The 14,464-nt window shown below is 45.2% G+C and overlaps 1 protein-coding gene across 2 annotated transcripts in view; it reads right to left on the bottom strand.

Annotated features, from left to right (window-relative positions):
- Positions 1–1,088: 1,088 nt before the first annotated feature.
- Positions 1,089–14,464, bottom strand: part of RASSF2 (Ras association domain family member 2) — a 57,458-nt gene continuing 44,082 nt past the window's right edge. For both annotated transcript variants that reach the window (XM_006047753.3, XM_006047754.3), the window contains exons 6-11: positions 13,570–13,730; positions 9,904–10,005; positions 8,072–8,123; positions 7,460–7,581; positions 2,943–3,040; positions 1,089–1,777 (exon numbers count right to left, since the gene is read on the bottom strand). In XM_006047753.3, the coding sequence (XP_006047815.2) occupies positions 1,708–1,777; positions 2,943–3,040; positions 7,460–7,581; positions 8,072–8,123; positions 9,904–10,005; positions 13,570–13,730 (605 nt within the window). In that variant the 3' untranslated portion in view covers positions 1,089–1,707. The remainder of the gene's footprint in view (positions 1,778–2,942; positions 3,041–7,459; positions 7,582–8,071; positions 8,124–9,903; positions 10,006–13,569; positions 13,731–14,464) is intronic.

Here is a 14,464-nt window from a genome sequence, read left to right as displayed (position 1 = left end):
GCACCCTGTTCCAACCATCCATCTAACCCTCTTCAAACAGTATCAGCTGTACTGGGGCTGAGCTACTTGTCAATCTTCCCAATGGAGGCTCCAAGGGACAGACTCTTCTTGCCCTTTCCCCTCCACTGGAGTCTCTCTAAAGATCACCCAGGTAGCTGCTCAGAGAAGCTGAGAGAGAAGCTCCATCCTAACTATGCACCATCAAAAGGCGCAAAAGGCATCCCTGAACCCCATACTTGATAAATAGCAGAAGTCTTCATTCCTAAGAGTCCATTTCCACATACAATGTGAGAGCAACTTGCAAGAATATAGTGGTTTGAAAGTTTAAAGGCTTGACTTCAAACATAGGACTTCAGCTCCAAGTGCAGGAAGACTCCTTGGTTATGTGCAAATGGACTGAACTTACAGGCACCTGTCATTCTACAAGAAGTCTTCACATTTCCCTAAGGAGGGGAAATTTCCCAGCCACCCAAGACTAGGCCCTAGCCTCGCCAGCCAGTCAGCACCTTATACAAATGAGTGAGACCTGTTTCATAAGACATTTCTTTCAACTCAGGAGGCACCAAAGAATTGGGGTCAACAGCTTGGCATGCTGAGAGAAACATCAGGCTCCCCTTATCTCCGAGAGGTAGCCAGGGTGGCAAGGGCCAAGGCAAAGTCCATTCTTTACTGGCATCCAGACAGACACGTCCTTGTTATTTAGAACAAAGTTTCCAGTGTAAAAACCTGTGGGCTTATTGCATCTACCCCACTGATAGTTTATCTTTTTCTTTTCATCAGACCTGCCTTGAGGGCATGGTTTGTTAATTAATTTGTTTATTTCCAAGGATCTCAGACTCATAGATCCTTCTAGGCATACAGAGAGAATATCTATTAACACAGTGAAAGTGAAAGTCGCTCAGTCTTGTCCGACTCTTTGCAACTCCATGGACTGTAGCCCACCAGGCTCCTCTGTCCATGGAATTCTCCAGGCAGGAATAATGGAGTGGGTAGCCATTCCCTTCTCCAAGAATCTTCCCAACCCAGGGAACAAACCCCGATCTCCTGTATTGCAGGTGGATTCTTTATCATCTGAGCCACCAGGGAAGCCCAAGAATACTGGAGTGGGTAGCCTGTCCCTTCGCCAGGAGATCTTCCCAACCCAGAAATCGAACCGGGGTCTCCTGCATTGCAGGTGGATTCTTTACCAGCTGAGCTACCAGGGAAGCTCCTATTAACACATAAATGCCCCAGATGGTGAGTTTGCTAGGCCTTCTTTTCCTTCTAAAGTTGAGCAGATATGTATAGTTGCTCCCTGGCACTTGAGAGGAGAAACCTTTTCTTCCGTCTAAAAGCCCTCAGATTGGCGGTGACTCCTCTGATTTTCCTGCCCACAAGCAGCATATGTGCTGCCCCAAGCACTAGTGCAGGTTGCTTGGAACTGAATTGCATGTGAATTTATCATGTAGGCACGTGGATGTGTACCATCTGAGCACACACGTGCGCACACACATTTTGGGTCCTCCTTATAATAAAAATGGAAAGTCCTCGTGAGTGAAGGAAAGGAGCAGGGAAAGAAAGGACAGGGAGTTGCTGGCTTCTCCATTGTGGTTTGAAAGCTGGAAAGATTTGCTTGTAAATGTTTCCGTGGAAGGCATCCAGCTTCCTGTGAGTCTTCTCTGGGCAACAATGGCCTCTGCAGCATCTGGATCCCCTTCTTCTAGTGGCTCAGATTGTTGCTGGGGTCTCAGCTATCTCCTCTAGCCTCTGCCGAATCATCAGGCGGAGCACAGTGTACCTGGGGAAAGAAGAGCTGCGGTGGAGAGCGGAAAGCAACACACTCCCTCTCGGGACCCTCCCCCACCACTTGGGTCACAGTGGGGCCAAATGTGTCAACCCTTTGCTTCTCTTACTGGCCCACTCTTGAACCACTTCATTACTTGTGTTCATTACAACAGGATGAAAGGGCTAAAGAGGCTCACTCCAAACTATTGTAATTATTAGAAAATCTGACAAAGAATGAGAAGGTGAAATAACATGAACAGTAATAAGGTTCCCTTCACTGAGTGCTTAATATGCTTAAGGCACTATACACAGAAGATCATCTAATCCTCAACTAGGCTGGACCATAGGAAATTGCCATTATTTTTACCATTTGGAGGAGCCTACAAAAATGGCAACTTCATATGGTTCAACCTAATATCAGTATCTGCATTTTGCTAAAGAGGATATAGTAACTACCAGGCATGGAGGTCCATGGCTTATTGATAAGTACTGTTTTTTATACCTTTCCTGAATTATGGCAATTCAGATACTGGAGTGGACACTGTTATACAGACTGAACATGGCTTTGCACTACACAGCAAAAACTATATTTAAAGTTTGGCATAGTAAGTGCTCAGTAAATGTTAATTGCTATCATACTACTTATCACCAACACAATAAATGTAGCATTGACTTTATTCTCTAGTGGCAAGAAAACCTCAATTGTTTTGCCATCTCTGTGAAATGCAATCTACTTTGTGACTAAATATGACAAAAAAATAACAAAATCCTTGCTAGAACAAAGTTTTAGTACTGGACTTTTCAACTCAAATGCTATTTCCAGAAGAGATGTTTAAAAAAAAAAAAAAATGGAGGAAAGATACAAGGAAGGGATTTTAGAGGTACTCTGCTCAGATGAATTTCCATTACCGAGACAACCTTCCTAAAATCCTTGGAATATTTTTATGTCCCATATCAAAATGAGAAGTTGAACAAGAAGCAGAAAGACGAACACATGAACACAAGTTTCATGTCCCCACCTGACATATGGCATTGTCAACAGGAAGTCCCCTGAACAAAGTCCATAAGACCCAGATCCCAGCAGCAGCTCACATAGCCCCTGCAGGGCTCCAGAGCAGAGCCTTCTCCCATTGAGGCCTCAGGAGAATCCAACCAGCCACCCCAGGGGCCATGCTTACTTGCGCATCAGCTTCTTGACTTCCCTATCTTCTTCCTCTTGGAGCTTCTGAATGAAGCTTTTAAGGACAGGCATCTCGAACTTTATATACTGAGCCACCTGAGGAGGAAAAAGTAAGTCTGGGGTATAAGACCCCTATCAGCACTATTCCAACTTCTTTGGGCATCTCTCTCATGTTAGGCACAAAGGCTTGGGAAATCTGTTTCTGTGCTAATTCAGGATTTCCTCAAAGACAGGAACCAAGTTTTATTCTTCTCAAGGTGGGCAGAGAGTCCATGATAAAGATTGCTTTATCTACATGATATTTAATACATTATCTCATGACTTCTCATTTTTATCTCATGTATTCAATACCACAAGAGGTAATGTCAAACACAGAAAAGCACTTTCTCTTGATTTGGTCATGCAGAGAAGACTGGAACTCATAATATTCAATAAACCCCTCTGATCTCCCCTAAAAGAATTTAAGGAACCATGCTCAGAATGATGATTTGTGCCTCAAGTCTCAAACAGGTATCCAAATGTGAACTTCCTCCTGAGAAGCTGTAAGTGAGAGAGTGGCTCCCACCAGCCACTATTCCGTCTTCACCCGAATCCTCACCCTGCTTTATCAGCTCTTCTCCATGTGAGAAGTATATTTCTTTACCCTGTTAATGTTGGGCTCAGCTATGCAACTTGCTTTGGCCAATGGAACATGTATGTGAATGTGACATATGTCAAATCCAAGTGGGGGCTTTACATGAGCTTACATGGTTTCTTGCACTCCAGCCATCTGCCATAGGAAGGATACCTAAGTAACCACTGCCTCTGAACCCTTGGCCTCTGAATAAAACACACAATGTAGTGAAAGTGAAAGTCACTCAGTCATGTCCTATTCTTTGTGACCCTGTGAACTGTAGCCCACCAGGCTCTTCTGTCCATGGAATTCTCCAGGCAAGAGTACTGGAATGGGTTGCCTTTTCCTTCTCCAGGGGATCTCCCCAACCCAGGTATTGAGCCTGGGTCTCCTGCATTGCAGGCAACTTCTTTACCATTGAGCCACCTGAAGTCAACCCACATCTAGAGCAGAACGACTGCTACCAGCCTGCAGAATCCAGATCAACAAAGTAAATGTTTGCTGTTGTAAGTGACTAAGATTTGGGAATGTTTGTGAAAAGGCAAAATGATAGGATACTGAAAGAGGAACTCCCCAGGTCAGTAGGTGCCCAATATGCTACTGGAGATCAGTGGAGAAATAACTCCAGAAAGAATGAAGGGATGGAGCCAAAGCAAAAACAATACCCAGCTGTAGATGTGACTGGTGATAGAAGCAAGGTCCGATGCTGTAAAGAGCAATATTGCATAGGAACCTGGAATGTCAGGTCCATGAATCAAGGCAAATTGGAAGTGGTTAAACAAGAGATGGCAAGAGTGAATGTCGACATTCTAGGAATCAGCAAACTGAAATGGACTGGAATGGGTGAATTTAACTCAGATGACCATTGTATCTACTACTGCGGGCAGGAATCCCTCAGAAAAAATGGAGTGGCCATTCATGGTCAACAAAAGATTCCGAAATGCAGTACTTGGATGCAATCTCAAAAACGAAAGAATGATCTCTGTTCATTTCCAAGGCAAACCATTCAATAGCACAGTAATCCAAGTCTATGCCCCAACCAGTAACGCTGAAGAAGCTGAAGTTGAACGGTTCTATGAAGACCTACAAGACCTTTTAGAACTAACACCCAAAAAAGGTGTCCTTTTCATTATAGGGGACTGGAATGCAAAAGTAGGAAGTCAAGAAACACCTGGAGTAACAGGCAAATTTGGCCTTGGAATACGGAATGAAGCAGGGCAAAGATTAATAATGTTTTGCCAAGAAAATCCACTGGTCATAGCAAACACCCTCTTCCAACAACACAAGAGAAGACTCTACACATGGACATCACCAGATGGTCAACCCCGAAATCAGATTGATTCTATTCTTTGCAGCCAAAGATGGAGAAGCTCTATACAGTCAGCAAAAACAAGACCAGGAGCTGACTGTGGCTCAGATCATGAACTCCTTATTGCCAAATTTAGACTGAAATTGAAGAAAGTAGGGAAAACCACTACAGGTAGGACCTAAATCAAATCCCTTACGATTATACAGTGGAAGTGAGAAATAGACTTAAGGGCCTAGATCTGATAGATAGAGTGCCTGATGAACTACGGAATGAGGTTCATGACACTGTACAGGAGACAGGGATCAAGACCATCCCCATGGAAAAGAAATGTAAAAAAGCAAAATGGCTGTCTGGGGAGGCCTTACAAATAGCTGTGAAAAGAAGAGAAGTGAAAAGCAAAGGAGAAAAGGAAAGATATAAACATCTGAATGCAGAGTTCCAAAGAATAGCAAGAAGAGATAAGAAAGCCTTCTTCAGCGATCAATGCAAAGAAATAGAGGAAAACAACAGAATGGGAAAGACTAGGATCTCTTCAAGAAAATCAGAGATACCAAAGGAATATTTCATGCAAGATGGGCTCGATAAAGGACAGAAATGGTATGGACCTAACAGAAGCAGAAGATATTAAGAAGAGGTGGCAAGAATACACAGAAGAACTGTACAAAAAAGATCTTCACGACCCAGATAATCACGATGGTGTGATCACTGACCTAGAGCCAGACATCCTGGAATGTGAAGTCAAGTGGGCCTTAGAAAGCATCACTACAAACAAAACTAGTGGAGGTGATAGAATTCCAGTTGAGCTATTCTAAATCCTGAAAGATGATGCTGTGAAAGTGCTGCACTCAATATGCCAGCAAATTTGGAAAACTCAGCAGCAGCCACAGGACTGGAAAAGGTCAGTTTTCCTTCCAATCCCAAAGAAAGGCAATGCCAAAGAATGCTCAAACTACCACACAATTGCACTCATCTCACACGCTAGTAAAGGAATGCTCAAAATTCTCCAAGCCAGGCTTCAGCAATATGTGAACCTTGAAATTCCTGATGTTCAAGCTGGTTTTAGAAAAGGCAGAGGAACCAGAGATCAAATTGCCAACATCCACTGGATCATGGAAAAAGCAAGAGAGTTCCAGAAAAGCATCTATTTCTGCTTTATTGACTATGCCAAAGCCTTTGACTGTGTGGATCACAATAAACTGTGGGAAATTCTGAAAGAGATGGGAATACCAGACCACCTGACCTGCCTCTTGAGAAATTTGTATGCAGGTCAGGAAGCAACAGTTAGAACTGGACATGGAACAACAGACTGGTTCCAAATAGGAAAAGGAGTTCATCAAGGCTGTATATTGTCACCCTGTTTATTTAACTTATATGCAGAGTACATCATGAGAAATGCTGGACTGGAAGAAACACAAGCTGGAATCAAGATTGCCGGGAGAAATATCAGTCACCTCAGATATGCAGATGACACCACCCTTATGGCAGAAAGTGAAGAGGAACTCAAAAGCCTCTTGATGAAAGTGAAAGTGGAGAGTGAAAAAGTTGGCTTAAAGCTAAACATTCAGAAAATGAAGATCATGGCATCCGGTCCCATCACTTCATGGGAAATAGATGGGGAAACAGTGGAAACAGTGTCAGACTTCATTTTTTTGGGCTCCAAAATCACTGCAGATGGTGACTGCAGCCATGAAATTAAAAGGCGCTTACTCCTTGGAAGGAAAGTTATGAACAACCTAGATAGCATACTGAAAAGCAGAGACATTACTTTGCCAACAAAGGTTCATCTAGTCAAGGCTATGGTTTTTCCAGTGGTCATGTATGGATGTGAGAGTTGGACTGTGAAGAAGGCTGAGCACTGAAGAATTGATGCTTTTGAACTGTGGTGTTGGAGAAGACTTTTGAGAGTCCCTTGGACTGCAAGGAGATCCAACCAGTCCATTCTGAAGGAGATCAGCCCTGGGATTTCTTTGGAAGGAATGATGCTAAAGCTGAAACTCCAGTACTTTGGCCACCTCATGTGAAGAGTTGACTCATTGGAAAAGACTCTGATGCTGGGAGGGATTGGGGGCAAGAGGAGAAGGGGACGACAGAGGATGAGATGGCTGGATGGCATCACTGACTCGATGGACGTGAGTCTCAGTGAACTCTGGGAGTTGGTGATGGACAGGGAGGCCTGGTGTGCTGCGATTCATGGGGTCGCAAAGAGTCGGACACGACTGATCGACTGATTTGATCTGATAGCAAAAGCAGACTAATGCACAAGGTAAAATCTCAGCTAACTTCTTGAAATTGCTTAGAAAAGGTTTGCAGGAACTTTTTAGCCCTTAAGTATACCAAAAAGCCTTAATAAATTTATTCCTTCTGAAATCATTTTGTGCCTGAGCATTCTTTCAATTAATTACCACAGGACACACCCTCAGCCTAGCCTCTACATTAATTTTCCTTGGCCCCATGATCATTACCATTCAAGAAAACCTAGTATTGAGAAATAGCAACAAAGTTGGGCAAAAAAACCAAGCTATAACCCAGTTATCATTTATCCAACCCACCCCCCACCCTCCTGGGACAGATATCGGACTGAAAAGGGACTCACATCATAGGTAACTTCCTCCACCTGGTCCTTCTCCATCAGGAACACTTTGGAGACCTGCTCACATGGGCCCTGGAGGATCCGGGCAATTAGAGGATAATCCGTGTTCTTCAGCTTCTGTTTCTCTGGAACCACACATAGCCAAGAGCAGCTTTGAGTTGCCTGAGGTCTTTCTCACTATAAGTAGCTGTCAACTCAGGGGTTCAAATGAACCCGGCACCTTAGGAGATGCGGCCATACAAGTCAGGAAACTGATTTGTAAATGAGAGATTCAACAGGTATTGTTCAAAGCACCTTTGCCGCTCTCGTACCCCTGAGCAATATTTCCATGCCTCAAGCCTTTTGGAAGATGCTGCATTGGAAAAAATAGTTTTCTCTGTGCTTTGAGAAAATCCAGTTCTTTTTTTTATAGGCAGTTAGGTTTTAGGGTTTGTTTACTGACCATATATGGCATTCCCCAGTGAATTTACCCAGGCAGCCCACCCACCTTGAAGACAAACAACATTTGGAGGTTTCCAAAACCAAGAACTGAGCAAATGAGGGAGAGATTCTGTTTTTAACTTGCTATTTTGAGTTAATTAAAAGTTTTAAGCGCCTTGTGTTCTTTATACTTACCACCGCTGGTATGGACCACATACAATGCAAACTCCTCTGCCGAGTTCTCAATCTGAATCGGGAAGGAGCAAAAGATACTCACTAAAAGCATATATTTACACATCTAAACTGTGGCCATTTCTTCTTCTTGAACACTACAAAGCTAAAAAAATGATAGGCTCTTTTGAGGGGAGGACTATTTATCTACAGTATTAAAAGTGATGAGGAGATGGGGCAGGTAAGTAAGTTTATTAATAATAATAGGTAATAAGAGCTAATATTTATTGCACCATGCTAGACACAGTTCTAACAAACTCTACATGTTTTAATTCATCTAATACTCATGAAAATCCAGTGAGAAGTAAAATACTGCCTGGCATATCAGTAAACAAAAGATGTTACAGTCATCAGCGATTGCAGGCACCTCCAATGGTGAGCCAGTGAGTCCTGACAAGGACTCAGGAAGGGATCAAAAAGTACTTGCCAACTGGCAGCCATTGGGCTATAGAGACTCCACACGTGACCCCAGAGGAAACTTAGGACGGGAAAAGACTGAACACTGGCCCAATAGCTGAGGTGCATAACCAAAGAACGACTTCAGTGAGCCCAGACACTTGCATCTTCCCATACCTAGAAAAACACTAAATTCCTTAACTTGAGATATCTGGTTTTCCTTTAATTCACAATAATCTTTTGACATTCAGACTACTTGCCCTTTGTTGGAAAACTATGCATTCTAGCTCCCTGCTTGTCTCCTCGGAGCAATTTTCTCAGGATTACTTGAGATGCTGCCTCCAGGGCTTGAAGTCCTAAGACTATCTGCCAAATAAAACATAGCTCTCACTCACAGACATAGAGAATGAACTTACGGTTGCCTGCGGGGAGGGACAGTTAGGGAGTTTGGAATGGACATGTACACACTGCTGTATGTAAAATGGATAACCACCAAGGACCTACTGTATAGCTCAGGGCACTCTGCTCAATGTTATGTGGCAGCCTCGAGGGGAGGAGGGTTTGAGGGACAATGGATACATGCACATGCGTGACTCAGTCCCTTCGCTGTTCACCTGAAACCGTTAACAACGTTGTTAATCGGCTATACTACAAGACAAACATCAAGATTTTGTTTAAACAGAAAAAAATACATAGCTCTCAACTTTTAGGTTGTGCAATTTTTTTTTCTGTTGACACCAGCATGGGTGCTCTCAACCTCATTTTACAGATGGGGAGGCAGAAGCACAGGGATTTTAAGTCACTTGTCCAACTCATCCAACCAGCAGATGATGGATGGAGATTCAAACCCAGAGCCCATAAACCACTAGGAGACACTTGCTTCTATAAAAATAAGAATACCTGGTTTCCAAAAGACTTAGAAGGTGATGGTGGAAAACATACAGAGTAACAACACCATGCACTATAATTTTCACATCTATTGAAGACTGATTTTTTAAAGTAGCTTCCCTAAATGCACAGAAGTCAATATGTACATGGAGCCCTGATCCAGTCATCAGGTCTGGGGTCCTTCTCTGGTGGAGAAGGACCTGAGGGCTGGTGCTTCCCAGGCTTCAGTGTTATCAGAATCCCTGTAAGCCTTGTTGAACAGGTTCCCTGGCCTCCTCTCTGAGTTCCCGTTCCAGGGGGCCTGATTCAGGGGAGAGAGAGACCTGAAAACCTGCTTTTCCAACAAGCTCCCAGGTGATGCTGATTTCATGGGATCTAAAGAACCTAAACCTTCTCTGCCCAGTGCCCTCCCACTCTGGCAACACACACTCTCCATAGCTCCCACCTCTACACCTCTGGGGGTCCCAAGGCACACATATTACTGTCTGAGACAGCCAGCAGAGAGAACTTGCCTTAAATTTGTTGAGCAGCAACTTCAGGACCTGTGGAGTCGTCATGGTGCTGTTGATGCGGACATTGGTGATGGAGCCATAGGCTGGCGTGAACACTGATGTCTGTCAACAGAAGAGTCTGACTCAGAGCAGGTGTACAAGAATGGGGCATTAAAACCCAAGGGACAAGGAGAATGGCACTCAATCTGTGCTTCCTGAGAATCCCCTGCCCCTGACAACCCAGAAGTATCAGGCTTTGAGGTCAACAAAGAGCCCTGGGTTTTGCCTAGCTCAGGAACTTACATCCACCCCACCACAGCAGACTGGAGGAATCTGAGCTTGCCAACTGGCAGGCCTGGGGAGGGAAAGAGGAACAGATAAGGGAGGCCCTCCATCCAAACAAAACACACACAAAGCACCTTCCTCTACAACTTCAACAGGAGGAAGTCTGTGATCATTCTTCCATGATGCAATTGTTTCTAGGGCCAGATTAAAGCCAAGCAGCAAGACTGAAGCTAGCTTGGGGTCTTGAGGCGGGAGACAGATGGGCCCCAGGCTGAACAGTTTCTCCCCATGAGTAGAAATGCCTGAATAGTAGAAACTCCATAAAAGCAAGATGATGGAGGAGGCTGGGCTCTGCCCAGATAAGAGATAAAAGACCACATATTTCTCAATCTTGAAGTTAAGGAAAGAAAAAAGAAAGTGAAGTCGCTCAGTCGTGTCTGACTGTTTGCAACCCCACGGACTGTAGCCCACCAGGCTCCTCTGTCCATGAGATTCTCCAGGCAAGAATACTGGAGTGGGTTGCTATTTCCTTCTCCAGGTGATCTTCCCAACCCAGAGATTGAACCCATGCCTCCCGCATTGCAGGCAGATGCTTTACCATCTGAGCCACCTGGGAAGTTAAGGAGACTTCCCAATTGCACATGTGCAAAAAGGCTCCTTGGAGGTCAAAGAGGGAGTGGGTATGATGTCAACTACCCACAAGGCCTTTTCACTAGAATCTGAGGCAGGAGCTAGATGGGCCACAGGCTAGGCATTTACAACTGGTCTCATGTTTGCATTTCACGGGCAGGAAAAAGTTGGCTTCAGGCTGGACACTTACAGTTAGCCTCCTGTTCGTATTTCCTGAGACAGGAGATGGGTGGGCTCCAGGTTAGATATGTTTGCTCTCCAAAATGGAGTAACAGAAACAGGGTAAATAGATAGGCTTTGTCTCCTATCTATTTACCTTAAGATAATAGTCATGACAGGAACAGAGATGGGCTAAATCTTGTTTGAATAAAGGATAAGGAGGCCATATATTTCCCATCTTTGAAGCAAAGGAGACACTGCACATGTGCATAAAGGCTCCTTGGGGGTCAAAAGTCAGGGGACAATGCCAGGCCATGATCAGTCTTGCTTCTCCCAGGATGCTTTCCTTCAAAATCTATCTTGTCTGAAATGTACATATGCACGTAGGGGGAAGGTCTTGAGACAAATTAGCCAGGGTGGCAAAACAAGGTGGTTGGCCAGGTGGAAGACAAAGACCCAAAAGGACTGCCCTGTATGAAACACCTCTTTACCTTGCTCCTCCTCATAAGGGAGGACACCCACACCCTTTCTCTCCAGGTGTGCATCTCTGCCTTGCTTCTTTCTCATCTAAACAAACTGTTTCTCTGTGTGCTCTCCCACATGTTTGTTGTGCTATGTCTCTAATAATAAACTCTGTACTCGCATTTACAGTTTTTGCTTCCATGATACATGCATTTTTCACTAGGAGCAAGAGCCAGGGAAAAATAGCTTCCAGCCTGTAGCCCTCGCTGGTCTGGTGGCTAGGATTCCTGGTTTTCATCCAGGCTATCCAGGTTCAGTTCCTGGGCAGGGCATTAAGATTTCACTTCATGCTACTGTTCACTGGTGCCTCTCCTAGATCAAATCCATCTTGGCTAAGAGATGTGCATGCACACAGGGGAGGACCCTGAGATATATCAAATACTGACTCAGAACCAGGCAAACCAAGATGATTGATCAAAGGAAATCTACAAGAAATGCACCATAAAAGTGATTCAAACTACTGTGAGGGTGTGAACTTCTCTCTCTGAGCCCTCCAGGGTGTCTATCCACACATACTGTACTCTTTCTTCCTAATAAACACTTTACTTGCTTCACTCCTTTCTGTCTGTAGGTGGAAATTCATTTCTACACAGTTGATGGGCCAACTTTGTCACTGGCCACTGGTCCCTGGTGGTCTAGTGGCTAGGATTCAGCAATTTTCCTGCTGCTGTCCGATCTCAATCTCTAGCCAGAAACCAAAACCCTGCTTCAAGATGCTACAGGCTCAGGCCACGTGAGATCAACCTGAATCCTGCAGCTCTATTTCAGGGCAGCCCTTTAACTCACAGAGAAGTCAGGCCACATAGTAGCCGGAGGCACATGGTGCAGAAAGAGAGTAACATGTGGATTGGGGGTAAAGGGGGTGATTCTGATGAGGGTTGTCTATGGGTCATCTCACATCTCACTCACTGAGACAGGAACAAAGGGGGCAGGGCACAACCATTAAAAGAACAGCACAGCCATTGCGAACAGGATCCCACAAAAACTGGTTGGAACCTACTAGGCCCAAGATGTCAGCAGATTTGACTTCCAGTAGACCTTCACCTGGAGAAGGCAATGGCAACCCACTCCAATACTCTTGGCCTGGAAAATCCCATGGACGGAGGAGCCTCGTAGGCTGCAGTCCATGGGGTCTCCAAGAGTCAGACATGACTCAGAGACTTCACTTTCACTTTTATGCACTGGAGAAGGAAATGGCAACCCACTCCAATGTTCTTGCCTGGAGAATCCCAGGGACGGGGGAGCCTGGTGGGCTGCCGTCTATGGGGTCGCACAGAGTCGGATACGACTGAAGCGACTTAGCAGCAGCAGCAGTAGCAGCAGCAGACCTTCACCTCCATATGCATCATTGTAATGCATTAGCATCTAAATGACCCACTCACAGGTGCCATGACACTTCTGAGGTCAACCATAAGAGGCCAAAAAGTGGGTGGTACCCCAATTCATGGAAATCCCCACCCCTTCTTCAAGATAGTTAGAATATTCCTCCCACTCATTAGCCTAGGAAATTATCCACCCCATAAAAACTAACCAACCCCATAGCCCAGGGCTGCTCTCACATTCCCAGATGACCCATTGCCCTGGGGCCACCACTCTCCTTTTGAGATGGCCTGCATTCTGTCTGTGGAACGTGTATCTCCCAGGGCTACACTCTCTGTGGAGTGTGTTTCTCCCAGCACTGCCCTCACTTTCTCAGGCGACCCCATGCCCTAGGTCCACCTCCTGCTTCTGAGGCAGCCCACACTCTGTCTATGGAAGAATGTGTAGCTCTCTGAGTAAACCTGCCTTCACTCTACTGTGGCTCACTCTTGAACTGTGTGAAGCCAAGGACTCTCATTTGGTGGCCCATCCCAAAGGACTCACCCAAGACCTAGGACACAACCATCTTCTCACAGTTTTTCCTACACCACCACCATCTGGGGGGGCTCCTGATCTGGAGGCCCTCATCTCTAACAGAGCCAGCAGCCCACCCACAAGGCAAAGACTGAGTGGCTTCCCAGCTGTCTGTAGACCTGATGTGGCAGTTGCCCAGGAAGGGGCCTTGCTCCCACTAGGGCTACCCCTTGCCCCGTGCTACCCTGCCTCCCCTACCTTGTGGTTGTAGAAATGGCCGTTGATAGAGAAGCGGTGGCGTCTGATTCGCCGCTGGTCGCTGGGTGTCCTCACATTGCCACGACGACGTACCCCAACATCACTGCGTGTGCGCATCAACTGTGGGGTATCTTCCTGTAGGGACTTCAGGCCCCTGGAGTCTGAGATGGAAAGAGGAAATGAGCTCTGTCTGCCTGGACCTGGGATGTGGCAGTTACAGTAACTTCTTGACCAATGCTACAGTACCTACAGCTTCCCCAAAAATATATTTTATAAAAACAGTATTTCTTGCTGGGGAAAAAACATGATACATAGTTTACCAAAAAGCAATACAGTGACAAAGTTTAGAGCACAGACTTCAGAGCCAGACTCCCAGGTTCAAACCCCAGCTCTACCACTGCCACTGTAGCAAAATTTGCCACCCCAAAATGTCACTGGTATGCTGAAAATAATCAAGACCCAAAAGACTGATAAATGGAACAATACCTGCCATATCAGTAAACAAAGGCTATCACCGTCATCAGCAACTGCAGTCATAGCCGATGGTGAGCTGGTAAGTCCTGAGAGAACTCAGGAAGGAAAGAATACCTGCCAGTTAGCAGCCATCAGACTGCAGCCACTCCCTACGGTGAGTGACCCCTGAAGAAATTCAGGAAGTGAAAACACAGGATATTTGCCTCAGATAGCTGAGGTGCATATTAAAAGAATGGTTTCACTGAGCCCAGACTGAGCCCTGAGCATTTTCCCCTGCATAGAAAAGTACTAAATTCCTTAACTTGAACTATCCGGGTTTTTAAAATTAACAATTATCTTCTGATCACCTGTCTTTTGTTGCAAAACTCCTATATATCTTAGCTGCCCACCACTGGATTCTTTGCAGCCCCTCTCTCAGTCG

The sequence above is a fragment of the Bubalus bubalis genome, chromosome 14 (genome assembly GCF_019923935.1).
Source record: "Bubalus bubalis isolate 160015118507 breed Murrah chromosome 14, NDDB_SH_1, whole genome shotgun sequence".
NCBI lineage: Eukaryota > Metazoa > Chordata > Mammalia > Artiodactyla > Bovidae > Bubalus > Bubalus bubalis.
The sequence above is the reverse complement of the archived record's forward strand: the minus strand, read 5'-3'. Positions and strand labels throughout refer to the sequence as shown.